Below are 16,358 nucleotides of genomic sequence, written 5' to 3'. Positions count from 1 at the left end.
AACAGTTGTCTTAGTTTTTTCTTTGACATACGTAAACATGTATGTAATGTAGAGTAAACAACGCAGTTACGAGTTAGATAAAGATCAAAGTATTCCCACAATTCTGTTCATTACTTTCCCTATTCAATTACTTTTGACCTATTCTTTATATCATCGTTGTCTATCTTTATGTTTGTAATTTCAATTTGGGGAAGCCCAATCCGGCATAAGTTCAAGCACTTCAATGTTAAGTATTGGTAATTTATTTTAACATAAAATAACTGTATATTAACCTGATATCATAACTATAATTATCTGCGAGCGAGCGTACACCTTTGACTAAACTATCGCACAACTGTTGTGCGATTGTCGATTGTTTCGCAACAAATTCAACTGTTTAGTTACAAAAGTAAAATCGAGTAGTGTGCGAGACTAAACTGTTTTGCGATAATTTAGTTTCAGGTATATATGTATGTATTCTATACTATTATAATAAGGCGTAAACACACACTTCTTTGTTGCCTAAGATGTCAGAAATTTCAGCATATTTTTGAATAATCCTTTTTTTAATAAAAAGACCTACACTTATGTCACGCTTTAGGCTATACATTTTCACGCCATTAAACTTAGGGGGTAAATATTTTGGATAAAAACCCTACTGTGGGAAAGAGACCATAAGTTGCTGCCAACATCAAGGAAGCAAGATTGCGAAACTTTGTCATGTCATGTCATTTTGACGTTTGCAATTGATAATTTGACACATGTAAACAACAAAATAGAATTTTCATAATTTTATGCGAATGAAGTCGCATGGGAACAGCTAGTCGTACATAAATTAACTATTCATATAGATACAAGAAATTTATGGTAATTTTTGTTACAATCAAGCAATTCATTAAAAAAATCGCATAGTGAATGCCTTCTATTGAACATTTTACATCATAACATACTAATCGATCTCCGAATTCCCCTAACAATGGAAACAAATTTGCAAACGCGTTGTGTGAACAAGCTCGTAATCCACATGACCTCATTTGACTGCGACGCGTGGGCGAAGATATCCTTATCGCGTTAAATTTTCGACCGCTTTAATCAGCTGCATACAAATTCACCAAGTTACCTCATTCTTTCATAATAAACATTTTAAATTCGTTACTGCACGCTAACACTAGGCGACGTGAATTTTCAGTTATTATCTCTCGCTTTTACTTACGAACTACGTTCGTTCTTGTCGATTAAGCAATTCCCAGTCGTTCCTCCCTTGGGCTATCCTGTTGACCTGATAAGGCACAACGCCCGCTTTATTTGTAATACCAAAGTCATAATACCTGTTAGACAACTTATTATTAATAATTATGTAGTGTAGAGTATGAGAAGGGATGGATATGAAAACTGAGTAACACCCAAAATAAACATACACTCATCCATCTAAACTTACGCATTTTTAATTATGTTAAGAACTAGCGGTATCTCTGGACTACGTCTACGTGTAATTTAAAAAATATAGCCTACGTTACTCACTGATTTAGCTAGCTTTTAATGGTAAAACAGTTTTATAAAATTGGCCCAGTAGTCTTACAATACAAAAGTAGTCCAGTAGTCTTGTAATATATTCAGAAATACAAATTTTTCGTCTATATAATATTTATTATTACAGATGAAGATTACTCAAACACAAAGTTACATATTTTTATTTTAAATTATTACAATAATTTAGTCAACTAGTAGATTTTAATGTTCATTAACTGATTGCAATAACCACAGTTATAAAGCAAATGAAAATAAAAGGAAATAACTCTTGATGGTGTAATGAAATAAGTTTAGTGTGGCTATTCATCTTGCAACGACGATAGGCACTAAATGCTTGCTATCGTCTATAAATCTCCTCACTCCTATTCAGAAAACGAGAACCAAGCTATAAAACGTCTTATAATAATGGATATACGAGAGTTGCTTTTGATTATATCCTTTGCAATCTTTAGCACCATCTGGCTGGAAGATTTCTATTCTATTACCACTTTATGATCTATTGAGTAAGCTTTTTATTTCATTACAGGATTATTTAATTCAAAGATTTATAAGAAACGTTTATTTAGCTATGCATCTAACTTTTTAAAGCTCGCAAAACAAACAGATGTGACATAGTTTGGTCAATTTCGACCAGACATCTTCTTTTTTTAATATCTCTTTAATGTTGTAGGTTGGCCATTAACTTTGTTTTATTTTATTCAATCTATTGCATTTAAAGCCACCTCCATTTATTCGTTAGCTTATAAAATACTTTTATTATAGTCAAAAGTTTCATCGTTTACAGAACAAATTCATATATACGGGACGCATTTTAGATAACTCACTGGAATTATTTTCGGTGTTATCATTTCCCCGGGCAACGTGTAGATTATATTCCCGCTTTGAATGTTTAATTCGCGGTTGCAGGCGAAAGCTTTTAACCAGAATTACGTACGATTATTATTTTAAACCCAGTTGTTAATAGATGTGTTGGAGAAAGTTTCAATTTAAAATCTTTGTCCGAATGTTTTATGTAGTCATGAAAACATTATTTTCTACTTTGTAAATGGCGAGCTTACTTAGCAAATGTAACATTTTCGTTTTCCTCTATATTCATATTTGAAAGACAAAAGAGAATAGAAAGACGGATAAAGTGGTTCTAAGTTGGTGTTGCCCCCTATCATATTGGATGCAACTGGTTCATATCTTCTTTCATACCCATCTTCCCTACCTTATCATATTCCCCTAGCGTCGGAGCACCAGGTTTTTGTCCTCTAAATAATTCTATCATCCGTCATCTCAGTCATCATTCCCTTCTGGATCATGTCACCTTTCACGCATCTCTTTCTAGGTCTACCTATACCTCTACTTCATATCTTCTTTGTTAAATAGAATGGCTGACAATGAAATAGCGGGTGCTGGGTGAGGTTGGAGTACAGTAGGGGCGATGAGTGCCCCGGAGCCAGCGGTGCTGCGAGCGCTGCAGGGTTACACCGACCACAGCGACAAGTGGCCCGGACCGCGCCTCGTTAAGATATACCTTGCATCCGTCTACAATGGTAAGTATATTACTAAGTGGCTTAATATATTTGTGATTATTATTGTCATGTAATAACATGTTTTTAGCTAAATATGTTTTCAGTTTTGTGAATTTATTATTCCCGTAATGTTGGAATATATGTAAGGGACATTTTTTGAAATGATTATTTGATTCGCCGCTCATTTTAATAACCTTTGTACGTCTATTTTTATTCCGGACATTGTTTGTCTTCACCTCATAATACATTGTTTCTTCGTCGGCGTATAATAAATATTTCATTAGACCAATTAGTTGCGTAAGTAGGCAGTGAACTTTCAGTGGCGTTTCGTAGAAATTCTATCAAAACATAATGAACAAGTTAGACGATAGAGTTCGCGGTCTTGTTTTAATATGAATTTGTTGGTAAAAATTACATTAATTACGAGTTTACATACTTTGAGTTTTCATAGAAACTTTCTGTAACATTGAGGATATTTATTTTCTTGGTTCAATAATAGTCATGAAAAAAAAAATATAATTTTTACGAACTCTTAATTGCCTGTATAAATTTTATTTATTCATATCGCTCTTGAGATGGCCAATGAGAACGCTTACTACTTCTTTGAGAGTTAATCCACTTGGGTAAATAAACTTAAGCGAAGTTCTTAATTCTTTTTACATCTATCGTTGCAATTAGTGTTGAAGAAACAAGAAAAATGCAATGGATAAAATTATATTCTATCCAGACAAGTAAAGAAAAAAATTATTTACGTTTAGCCTCAATATCAGTTCTATCAATTGAGTAGATACGTAGACCGCTACAGAAAGCGGTCAAAAATACTAAACTGTGTCGAGTCAACAATCGTAAAATTTCTGACATATTCTGACATACTTGTAACCTAGTTTGTTTATATGGATTTCGTAACATTTTATTAAGTTCTCTATTCAAACCTTTCACATTTACAACTAAAAATGAATGCTAATGATATATTTTAGAATTCCGGGAAGAGAGACGTCATCTGCTTGAGATGGTTGGCCCCGAGCTGCAGGCAACGTACGACGATCGTCATATTGAGGTAGTTTTGTAATTAGTATGGACATTACATATCGCACTAAACGCTCCATAGGGCGGGAACATATATACCATTAGCTGGCTTATGTTACTGGAATTTGTATACCAGTAGCTGGCACACTAGCTACTACTTCATTTTATTAGTACGTGTATTCTCTTATCACAATGAAATGAGTTTTTATTATTTCTTCTTACTAGAATATCCAGATCCTAATTTAAACTACAAAATGTAGTATTTTTTAAAATTTAACAAAAACATAATATTCGCGTACGAGAGACTGGCAACACTCGCATATGTCAGACTGAAAAGTAACGGTGACGAAGTGATCGTACAACTTGCATACTTATCTTTACATTATTATAAACTTTGTAATATTGCCCTATAAACCATTAATACTAAACATATAAAGGCGAATTTTCTCTTAATACCCGTTCCATGATTTTATTATTTTATTTTCAATGTTTTCTGAAGGTGGATTGAATTTACAGATAGAGTTTGTTGACATGCACTACGGTACTGACGGCAAAGACGAAACTAATCCTGCGCTTTTACGATATCATCTCGACGAGATCCGATGCTGTAATCATACCTCCAAGGCTGGATATTTTCTTGTGAGTTTCTCAATTTTATTTAATTTATACTAATACTAGCTTTCAAGCGCGATTCCGTCTGCGTGGTATTAAAAAAAAACGAAAGTAAATAGCCTATTTGTTCTTCCAGACTATCTGCTACATCGATGTCAAATTTCATCGAAATCCGTTCAGCCGTTTAGGCTACAAACTCCAACAAACATCCATCCATCCATCTAAACTTTCACATTTACAATGTTAGTAAGATTTACAAGTTTATGGACGATATTCTATCCTCTGCTCAATGTCAATAAAGGTTACGATTAAGTGACAAATATAAGCTAATACTCAAGCATATGAAATGCAATGTGATCAGTTTGTTCCTCTTTGTGCATTTAAACTGTCTTTTAGGTTTCAAAGACTTATCGGTACAAATTCGAAGACAAAGTTTTGTTGGTTACAAGATGTTAAAACTCCATTTTATATTTTAGTGTTTCATTGGTGGAGACGCATCACAATATCAACCTGTTTTACCATTTAAAATACCTGTGAATACATTTGAAAAACTGGTCAAATCGGATTCTGCTCAAGCGGCGCTAGTCCGCGCCTGTTACAGACTTAATGGTAACAATGCTTACCAATTGGAAGGCGATAATAAATGGTAACTATAAGAAATAAATATTTTCGAATAAGAATACAAACTCATCGAAAAATGTCAAACGATGATTAAAATTTGATCCATCAAACATGATTAAAAATTATAAAATCTATTTCACTTTCTTGTATTTTTTTTACGTTTGTTTCTTAAACCTACGTGTAATTCCTTGTGACGCAGTTTAATATACACCTAGCATGTAATATTTTACACCAGGTTTAGCGATTTACTAGAACGTGAAGAGCAACGCTCACGTCTCTCTGCAATAGAGAAGGCTTTCAAGGCATTAGCTTTAGAAGCCTTAGAAGAAAAGGATGGACTTTCTGATTTATTACGAAGCTCTACAGAAATACAGTGTGAACTGGCTTTAGGTACGTGTTCAAGTTTTTTTATTTGGAAATAACTGTTATAAAATAATCAATCAATTTTTAAGAATAACAGAACTGCTAAATTGAATTGTATTTTATAGAATTACTATTAAATGGTAAACATCCGAAAGGCGTGATTGCGGTTTTAAAAGACATTCCTGACCTTGAACACGATGATTCCAAAGTAACTGTTTTAGCACATAGTAGATTAAAAAAATTACAAAGGAAACTTGAAGATACCTTACCAGAAGGTCACGTTATAAGATTGGAGTAAGTACTAAAGAAGTGAATAACACAATGATTATTTATTATTTTTTTAAATAAAATTAGATTATCTATGACTTTTCTATGCTAAAAACAGCATCGTTCTATAGAGTACCATCAGCGGATTCATCAAGAACGGATGGAGCTTCAGATAATGATGAAAAGTTGTCACCATTTAGAGATCAAGTACAAACTGTTGTGAGTGCGTTGATCGATGATAGTTTAAGCACAGAACCAGACCAGGGAAGAGGAAGAAAAAAGACTGTACAGGTATGAACTTGCATAAATATTCTTAATGTCTTAATACCTTCGGTATACAATTTATTTTTGTATGTTTTCAGGAAGTTTTTCTAGAACACATAACTCATCTTAGGATATGTATAGAGCATGATTCTCTTTATAAAGTAACTGTTAAACAAATCGAAGAGGTCGCTAAAACTATTTTAAATACAGTGAAAGAGAATTACGAGAATCGATGTCGACATCCACCAGTACTGATTTACGGCCCAGATGCTTCAGGAAAAAGTACACTATTAACAAATTTATATTTTCAATGTGAGAAACTTTTCTCAAGACCTGTTCTGAGAATTATCAGATTTTCCGCAGCAACTCCAAGATCGGCGTATAATTTAGAATTGCTACGAGTGATGTGCCAACAGATTTCAATAATTTTAAATATACCAGAGGGATATTTACCGAAAGACGCGAGTTTCGATCCCCTGTACATCAATAATTGGTTTCAAAGTTTATTAAGAAGATGTGAAGATATGGAAAATGAAATTATGCTAATTTTCATTGATAATGTACATAGAGTGAATCCTTTAGAATGTGATATCGTGACAGGCCTGTCCTGGTTGCCGATGTCTTTGCCGAGAAATGTCTTTCTTATTTGCACAAGTGCTGTGTCTTTACAACAATTGCAATTGACTCCAGCTCAGAAAGAAAAGTTTAAAATTCAAAATTGTTATTATTTATTGGATGCTATTGAAGAGACTTCTGATAATAATAGCTATGGAGATTACATTGATGGTGCCTTTGATAATTTAGAAACGGTTTTTGGCGCTAAGGCTTTTAGTAAACTAGCAGGTAAATTGTAAGATAATGAGAGTTTTGTTTTATTAAACGAAATAGTAAAACTTTCTGGGTTAATATGCACTATGCTTGTTTTTAGGTTATGTAACTTGTTCGGAATTTGGCCTTACTGAACTTGAACTTTTGGAGCTTTTAATGCCTACTAGTAATAGTGAAGCAATTATAACATTACAAGATGCTAACTTTAACTTTTCTACATTATGTGCCACAAAATACATGATGAGTAAGTACTTTTTCTTTATTTATTAAATTACGATGTGAGTGTAACGTAAAAACGATAGTAAAAATATACTGTTCCATATTAATATAGCGTCACCTAGTTTTGGAATATAATTTTACGCTTATGCCCTCCGCACGAAGACTTGAAATTATATCTCGTTAAAGCAACCATTTCGCAACGCCACGGTGCTTCACAAACGTATCAAAATTACTTTTCACTGCGAGTACGAACCACAGTTAAGATATATGGTTTTAGTACTTGTTGAAAAAAAAAAGTTGAAAAAGTTGGTTTTTTGTGATATGACTACAGAGTTACAAATGCATAGCTAGATTTTTTTTTTTTAAAGGAACAAATTGGTAAATGTGAATTATATTTTTAAGACAATAGCTTAAAAATGAAAGCAACTCTAGCAATATTTTATCCATCCCCTAAACATAACAGTTGCAAGAATGCGTGTCTTGGGATGCTTTCTAAGTAAAATTGATTTAAAAGTATGATTCTTTCTGAACAGAATCTCTGATAGTTGAGAACGTTGTGTCGGGTCGCTGCACGTGGCGCTGGCGGGCAGCTGCGGCTGGCGCGCGCGCTCGTCGCCGCTATGTGCGCGTGCAAAGCGCCTTGCGTGATACACATTCAGATCTCGCTGCGTTACATTTTGCTAATTTCTTACACGAATCTGACGACACCGATACATCTGAAGCTCAAGAACTAGGTAAAGTTTCAATTTGTGACTTTGGATATTTTTATCCTACTTCGTTATTTACCATGAAAATGCTTCCTCTAGGTTGTGTAGATGACGATGACGCCCTCTTGGACTCCACTCCATTCCACTCAGCCAGTAGGACTGCGGCAGCGTTCACGCAGCGGCACGTCGAAGAATCCTGGCTGCATTTATTACTCGCCGGAGATTTTTCCAAGCTGAAAGACCTCACTGTTTGCAATTTCGATTTCCTGTTAGCAGCAGTACGTATTCCTTCTCTTTTATTCATGTAGAATTTGGGCAGATTACTTTCTATTCCTTTACACATTGAAAATCATTATATTTAGAATCTGAATGTGAGCCATGTTCTTTAACAGTTTTATTTACGACCTGTAAACGTAATTTACTACCGTGGTTTTAACATCTGAACAAAAATATTGAATTATGTTCAATTGACTACTTTATAATTTCCACCATCGAAGTGTGATTGAATATTATCGCGTAGGTGCAAACGGTAACTATATCGTATCTCCGGTGCATTCTGGAGCACGTGCGCTGCTACATCCTGGACCGGGACGTCGAGCTGGTGTACGGCGCGGTGCGGAAATCGAGCGACATCCTCACACGCGATCCAATGCAGCTTGGAGCACAAGTACGTAGTCGAGTAAAATGGTTAATATTATTTATACCAGGGAAAGGTGTACCTTTAGGTACAGGTGTATTAGAAATAAATTTTGCGAAACTTCAACGTTACAACACTCAAAGAGAAAACTATAATAGATGCATCCTGCATCTAGTTCTCTCTTCGGGAATAGTGCAATTTATATTCGCTATAATTCTAGAAAGTTCTTATGGAACGGAAACTACTCCAACAATAACTTGTAACAGATAATAGCGTGGCTACGGCCTGCTATAGCGCGACGGGGTGTGCTCGCAACGCTGGTGACGGCAGCCATGGCGTGGTGCGACGGCTACGATAAACCTCTTCTAGTACCACTTAATGGATGGTAATGATTAAATTTGGCATTTACTTTGTAAGATTAAAGCACAGTAAAGAAGGGTCAATGTTCCATTGTTTTCCTAAAGGTTGCAACCACCGATAGCGTCAACTGTACGGGTGATGTCGGTCGGTGGGGCTGCATTAGGTGCGGGTGCGAGTGCGGGGGCACGGCTGCTGCAACTGGCGCCTTCTGGCCAGCACTTGGTGCTTGCGCCCGCAGCCGGAGACCCTCAACTCTGGCATGTCATGTCCAACTCCAGAGTTCATACATTTAAAGGTATATTTAGTAGAGTACAGATGAAGACGCAATGAAGGTGGGCACGTATTTGTTCGTGTTTTTAAAATCCCTTTTTTTCTTTAATTCTATAATATCGGAGAATAGTCCCGTTCCATGAGTTAAGTCAAATAATGTTAAAATTGTTTGTTTTCTGGCAAACCTTGTTTTAGAATAATACGTTGGTAAACATTTCTCCTTAAAGCAACATATTAGGAATTGGCAGAAGCAAAACAATATTTGTTTCTGTCGAGAAAACACTCTTGGCATTATTCTCAGCTCTTTATTTGGCATTTAATTTACGTAACCGTGCACTTTGGAGCTAAAAGCGCACTGCAGTCGATTGGCGCAATACTCTACTAAATTTTGCTTCATCATAAGTTGTTTTAAGCCTTATGAACAAAGAATGTGGGGAATTTTGAAAAGATAGTTGAAACTAATTGAAGCTGTGCATCTTCATAGAATGAAACCACTAGTGACATTTTTTTAATTGTGCAATTTAATTCAGGTCATTCTGGACGCATATTGTGCATGTGCGTGACTCGGGAATCTCAATATCTACTCACTGGATCAGAAGACACAACCGTCGTGGTTTGGGATCTTCATACGTTAGCAGTTAAAACGAAAATTTTGTAAGTAGTAATACGTTAGTTTACTATATAATATGCACTTTACAGCTAAACAATTCTTGTTTTACAATACAGGGAGCACATAGCACCCGTACTATGTGTAGCAGCGATAGTTAACCGCTCCCTGGTGATCAGTGGTGGAGAGGACTCAGCTGTTATCGTCACATCATTAGTCGACGGTGCTCTGGTATGAATCCTTTTACATCACCTTCCTCCTAATCCCACTCCCGTAGGGTCGGCGTAACAGGTTTTGGTTCTCCACATAACTTTATCATCCGTCATCTTAGTCATCGCTCTTTTCTTGATCGTGTCATCATTTTCACGCAATCCATCCATCTCTTCCTAGGTCTACCTCTACCGGTGTACCTCCACACTCGTAACTAACATTCTCCTTGTTACATGCGATTCATCCCTCCTCATAACATGCTAACATTTAACTCCTTACCTTTTTTACTTACTTTTACATTATAAGTATTTTTCGTACCCCTTCACTATTACTTTATATGGTGTTTAATGTATAATTTATTCAATTCTCTTTTTTTAAATGTTAAAACAAAAGAGCAACGTCTATTTCGTTTAGGTGACAAAACTAGATCATCATAGAGGGCCAGTTACTTCAGTGAAGGTGATATTAGACGGTGAAATCCTCGTCACTGGCTCCCACGACGGTACCGTCTGCACGTGGAATGTCGACAACTTTACTATTCTGAGCACAATAACCGCCGGAATGCCGATACACATAACGGACGTAACAGACGACAACGTGTTCCTAATAACATTACAAGGGGATAACGAGCTACATCTGCGTACTTTTATTACGGGCACTTACTTGCACGCATTGAAGAGGCATAAAGCTAAGGTAATTCTTCATGTAAGGTATATAAAATGTCTTTTTAAGGAATAAAGCGTGGAACAATAGATACCAATGTTCTGTGGTTAAATAATGATTAATGGTTATAATTTTCGTATTTATTTATCGAACAGTTATTTATTTGTCGATGTTAATCGTTAGCGTAACCGAATTCTTAGTTAATAACTAAATATTTGGAATCTGAGATTCCTCAGAAATTTACAATTTGAAAGTCCAGAAGCTTGAAGATTTTAATTTGCAAAACCTGACATATATACTACATATATTACATTATAGAATCAATGGTAAAGTTCTTACGTTATACGTTATATTTAAAAAGGTGAAATGTTTCTGCGTGGCGCACGATTCGTCTCGTGCGGCGGTGGGCTGTGCGGACCAGCGTATCTACATATACAGTTTGCACAGCGGACAGCTTTTGAGGACGTTAGCTGCTGCCCACGATCTCGCAGCATTAGCTGTTGCAGACAAAGATCATTTCTTATTTGCCGCAGGTAAACTATTGTCGACTCTAGAAATGTCTATAGGCGGGTAGCTTACACTGCCCAATCCTTCAAAAAAAAAAATGTTATTCGATAAAAATGAATAGAAAACTAGCTACACCTTCAGTAAAGTTAGTATTGCAGTTGAAAATGTAATAATTTTCATTCTAAATTCTACAGCTACTTCTAGAATTTCTTAGTATATTTTATACTTTGTATGTTCAAGCCTGTAGTATTCTTCATATAAATATTTTAAACGTTTCTGGTCGCAGGAGGTCACCGAGTAACAATTTATTCATTCCACACGGAGGACAATTTAACAAACTTCCGACCTACAAAACAAATGAAAAGACGACAAACAAAGTCGACTACGAACATTACTTTATTACAGGTTACCTCTTAACTTTTTACTGTCTTTATTTTTAAGTTAGTTTAACGACTAAATATATTGTTTTTAATAGGCTGAACAGAGTGAATTGATACCTATAAGTTGTCTGGAAGTATCTCGTGATGGACAGCTTGCGGCGAGTGGTTGTGCCCGAGGGCTTGTCCGAGTATGGCATTTGTCAACGCATAGATTACAAACAACGTTAAATGGACACATTGGTCATATTACGTGTGTGACATTCTCTCCTAATAACTTGCTCGTGTTGAGCGGTTCTGAAGACAGGACAGTGGTGGTGTGGCAACTGGCTGATAATTCACCCTCTTTAACATACAAGGTATGTTATTTTACTAATTAATTTGAGACTTGTACTGTTATGTACAAGAACTGCATATTCAAACGGAAGTGAATTAAATAAAAATTAAATGTGTTTAGAATCTTTATTTTTGTGATAGCATATCGCGAGTAAAATTAAAAATAAGCTTTTTTTTTAATGAATGCACCATTTTAGGGCCACTCAGCCGCGTTACAGACATTATTAATGATGTCGGACGGCCGGCGTGCCATGTCCGGGGATAGGGCTCGTAACATTCACGTCTGGCTCGTCGACTCCGGAATTATATTACATTCCACCAACGGACCATCTGCCACCGTTGATGTCACATTGAATATGAAGTTTGCGGTAAGCTTAATTAATAACAATTTATCAACTTGATTTAATAAAATTCAATTTAAAAACATAAGCGCAAACGATCTAAATGTTACAACGAAATTTACAAATAACTAAAATGAATAGGTTCTTTCTGATGGCGACAATTCTATTCGAATCTGGACCCTAACTGGAGGTGAAGAAGAACGACGTTCAGTGTCTCATGCTGAACGAATCACATGTTTCGCTTTGACAGCGGATTCACAGCACGTCGTCACTGGATCAATGGATATGTCACTCAAAGTGTGGCAATTAGATGGAGGCAAATTATCTCAGGTTAGACCAAAGACATTTAAACAATATAGACTAGACATAGTAAACATTTTTGCACCGGTAACTTCTTTAAAAGGTACTATGTTAGTTGTGTTTAGTGCCACCTCATGTCCTAGTATTTCCATGTTATAAAACATTTTACAAAATTATAGTAAGCTCCATCTTTTGTTACAAAAAAAAATAAACAGCGTGACAAAATATGACTTAGTGGCAAATTATGTAAATACAATTGATATGTGGTTTTGAGAAACTATTACAAGATAACGTGAGTGAGGATCATCTGAAAAATGTCTCAAATGAAGTGACAATAATGCTTTCTCTCTATGGATCTCTATGGATTAGACGTACAAACCAACTTGCAATCAAAGAAAATATTTAAAACATTCCTACTAACTGTTCAGTTTTCCAGTCTCATTCCGTTTTTTAATAGGTCAGTAAGGAATCTGTAATTCGTTTGATGTCAGACGTTGATAGACGGTGAAGATTTCGTTGAATCTGTTTATCGTTGTACAGAAATTGTATCAATGCAATGCTCAACAAATAATAATATCTATCATTTGATTTTTTTACTACTGGTTTTACATTTTTTTCTGACTAATTTTCGTCTAACCAGGTCCTGGTAGGTCATACTGATATAGTGACATGCGTAGCTGTATCCATCACGAACAAGACTCAAGTGGTCTCAGGATCTTGGGACTACAATCTTATCGTATGGGATATCAACACAGGGTCCGATGTGCATTTGTTATCAGGACATTTGGGCAAAGTCACATGCGTCAAAGTGACTGGAGATGGCACTATCGCTGTTTCAGGTAGGTTTCCAAACAAAACTGATGTTATAACACAATCTATACTATCTATATCTATACTAATATAATAAATCGTAAACACACACTATCTCGTAGCGTAGGATGTCAGCAATCATAGCATATTTTTCAACAAATATTCCTTTATATATTGTCACGCTATTAAACTTAAGGGGTAAATAAATTTGTAAAAAACCTCAATGTGGGAAAGAGTCCATAAACTCTACGCTGCCAACATCAAGGAAGCAAAATTTTTAATTTTGACATTTGCAATTTAGAATTTGACTAATTTAAACAATAAAAAAGAGTTTTTTTATAGATTTGCATGAAGCCGCAGGGGACAACTAGTCATTGATAAATATGAAATTAGAAAGTTTCGGATTAACCTTCTTTGGGGTTAGAAACAATAGATTTGTAAACCTATTCTTTTTTTCTTCTTTCCGTAATAGGTGCTGAAGACAAAACATTAATAATTTGGGAGACAAAGCGAGGTTTAGCTCTGACGTCGTTGTCGTTACACGTACCATTACTCGGCTTCCAGATCACAAGCGACTGTGCTCGTATCGTTGTACATCTGCTTGATAGAGGTTAGAAATATTCACATTTTGTATTCTTATCTTTTTAAATTATCCTTTAACTATTTCTTTTAATTTAATGATTGTTATGATGAACAGGTTGTTTGCCGATAATATGCTTGCATAATACACCAGCTACGTACGTAAAGATTCCTACATATGCAGCACCGACCAAAGATATTGATGGTTAGTGTCATTTGTATGCTTTTAAAGTGATTTTATTAGCAAAACTTGTGCATAGTAAAATGAATCTTCTATTCCTAGAACTTCGGCCGTTGGCACCGAAGCGTCCAATGAGAAGGTTACTTAAAAAGGAAGTATCATTGGATACGTATACATGGCAGAAGAAGTACGGCCATCTGACATCAGCAGCTATGATGGCACAAGTTGATGAACGGTTAAAACGGAGGTACTCTTTTCGAAAGACTCTATGTTAATTGTTTTCCAAGATTCAATTAATTAAAATAACTATCAAAATTAAATTTCAAATTAGAATTTGTAAATTTTGTAATTACTTTTCAGATTTTCTGTATCAGCTTCGATGGAAGAAATATCAAAGATACAAGAAGCTAAGAACAAAGATTTAGGTTCTCAGGTAAATTGATAGATTCAATTTAAATCTTTTATGTAAAATTTAAATATTTCAAGAATTAATTTTGAACGTTAGGTGAGCTTGGGACCTGAAGAAGCGGCTATAGCACAATCGCAACACTTCGATCAACTTGAAGCACTTTGGAATAAGATATCACCTCCACGGCGTCGTTCAAACAAGGTATGTTAAAACATGCATGTTTCCCATTGTTCAGTGAAAAGAAAGATTTTCAAACAAAATGGCCTTCTCAATTTCTTTTCAGTCTTTATCGAAGCAAAGTTCTCTAATTGAAAGTCGATTCGATTCCTCTGATGAAGAGCATACGCCGGTGGAAGAACAAGGTTAGTGATGTGTCTATTTATTGTTTTTATAATACACATATTTGAATACTTTTTAAAACACTCTCAGCTTAAAATGTTTATAGCTTGATGACTTTATCCACAAAAATATAAACCAGAAAGTCTTGAAGACAAAACTTCTAGATAGCGGAACTTGTTGCAATCAAAATTAATTACTTAGATGATCTCTGCACAATTAAAGACAGCAAATTGATGTTTATGAAAGAATGAACATTATAATAATTCATACTTTTTTATTCCAGAACATATTGTGGAGTAAAAATTGAAAATAATCAAAGGTTTTCTACAATGATTATTTGTTTATTCAGTTTATAAGACGAGCTGGTCTCTTAATACTGTTATTACGAATTCCATGCAATTGTTTCATTTAGGTTAAGGTGTTTTTATTTGTTTTTAAAGTTATATGAAGATAATTTAATGTCAAATCTCATACTGTAATTATTTTTATTAGAATTGTAAATTGTTTGGATCTCTGTTTATATAGTTTACGTTGGTTTTACTGAATGCTTGATAATGATTTATTTATTTTAAATTTTAGTATTAACGTAGATACTTCTAAACCTTTAGTGTTAGACTATTCCATTGTGATCTTGTAGTTCTAGGCTTCGTAGAATAAGGACCTTTTTTGTCCTACTTCCCAAAAGAAGGAGGTACTCAATTCGTCTGTATGTTTTTTTCTTAATTTAAAATAGTATCATCATACAAATCAATTTCGTTTATTTTTCGTAAATAGCAAATGTATGTTACTCTAATTACATTTTATAATATTTAAAGTTATTGCTTTTATCATTGACACTTTTAATCATCGTTTGGTTTTTTTTTAATATAAAGGGATATGTTCTGTTTCTAGAATATGTGGTTAAGTTCACTTTATAAGCTGTTCGTTGAAATTCTAAATGTATTTTGAACTTTAGGAATGTTATATCTGTTTCTATCTTGTTTCCTTACTATCAAAACTTGTAGGAAATCGTGCTAATTTATAATTATTTATTTGTGTATATTATTAAATTATGTGTAGATGTATTAATTTTAGATTTATTTGTTAAATGTTTTTATGTATCTTCTTGAAAACACTTTAATTTAATTTAATTATTGCTTTTAATAGATTTAATATAGTTAATTGATCATTTCTCCCGTAATGTATTGAGCTAGTTTTCCAAACTGTGATCCCTTTTAAAGACTTCTACATAAGTATAATTATATTCTATATAAAATACCACAGTAAGTATCTTTCTAACTTCATATTTAGGTAATGTATACACTTCTTGAATATTTTAAGGTAACTTAGAAAACAAAACTTCCGAATGTAACTTTGAAATTAAAAAAAAATAACGAAAATAAAAAAAGCATAAATACAAATATATGAAATCTAAATGATTTAACAGATATAAAAATGTAATAGAATTGTCGTAGAATATACTTACAACATACAAGCCACTCCTATAAGGCCGTGTTAGA

General features: G+C 34.4%; 1 protein-coding gene across 2 annotated transcripts in view; it reads left to right on the top strand.

The window, feature by feature from the left end:
- Positions 1-15,854, top strand: part of LOC106102322 — a 28,457-nt gene extending 12,603 nt beyond the window's left edge. Inside the window, exons 2-31 of one of the 2 annotated variants that reach the window (XM_013281754.1) lie at positions 2,881-3,047; positions 4,004-4,083; positions 4,569-4,691; positions 5,141-5,310; positions 5,521-5,675; positions 5,774-5,942; positions 6,047-6,206; positions 6,278-7,022; positions 7,108-7,251; positions 7,760-7,960; positions 8,033-8,211; positions 8,454-8,600; positions 8,837-8,955; positions 9,035-9,225; positions 9,731-9,854; positions 9,927-10,038; positions 10,432-10,710; positions 11,042-11,213; positions 11,474-11,592; positions 11,663-11,923; positions 12,098-12,268; positions 12,383-12,571; positions 13,182-13,380; positions 13,824-13,961; positions 14,049-14,135; positions 14,214-14,358; positions 14,472-14,544; positions 14,617-14,721; positions 14,804-14,882; positions 15,143-15,854. In XM_013281754.1, the coding sequence (XP_013137208.1) occupies positions 2,936-3,047; positions 4,004-4,083; positions 4,569-4,691; positions 5,141-5,310; positions 5,521-5,675; positions 5,774-5,942; positions 6,047-6,206; positions 6,278-7,022; positions 7,108-7,251; positions 7,760-7,960; positions 8,033-8,211; positions 8,454-8,600; positions 8,837-8,955; positions 9,035-9,225; positions 9,731-9,854; positions 9,927-10,038; positions 10,432-10,710; positions 11,042-11,213; positions 11,474-11,592; positions 11,663-11,923; positions 12,098-12,268; positions 12,383-12,571; positions 13,182-13,380; positions 13,824-13,961; positions 14,049-14,135; positions 14,214-14,358; positions 14,472-14,544; positions 14,617-14,721; positions 14,804-14,882; positions 15,143-15,159 (4,965 nt within the window). In that variant the 5' untranslated portion in view covers positions 2,881-2,935 and the 3' untranslated portion in view covers positions 15,160-15,854. Of the gene's footprint in view, positions 1-2,880; positions 3,048-4,003; positions 4,084-4,408; positions 4,449-4,568; positions 4,692-5,140; positions 5,311-5,520; positions 5,676-5,773; positions 5,943-6,046; positions 6,207-6,277; positions 7,023-7,107; positions 7,252-7,759; positions 7,961-8,032; positions 8,212-8,453; positions 8,601-8,836; positions 8,956-9,034; positions 9,226-9,730; positions 9,855-9,926; positions 10,039-10,431; positions 10,711-11,041; positions 11,214-11,473; positions 11,593-11,662; positions 11,924-12,097; positions 12,269-12,382; positions 12,572-13,181; positions 13,381-13,823; positions 13,962-14,048; positions 14,136-14,213; positions 14,359-14,471; positions 14,545-14,616; positions 14,722-14,803; positions 14,883-15,142 lie in introns of those variants that run through there. The other variant, XM_013281763.1, reaches the window with a different exon arrangement.
- Positions 15,855-16,358: the final 504 nt, after the last annotated feature.

This window comes from Papilio polytes, unplaced genomic scaffold, assembly GCF_000836215.1.
Source record: "Papilio polytes unplaced genomic scaffold, Ppol_1.0 DF824303.1, whole genome shotgun sequence".
In the NCBI taxonomy this organism is placed as follows: domain Eukaryota; kingdom Metazoa; phylum Arthropoda; class Insecta; order Lepidoptera; family Papilionidae; genus Papilio; species Papilio polytes.
This window is presented reverse-complemented; position numbering and strand designations above follow the sequence as displayed.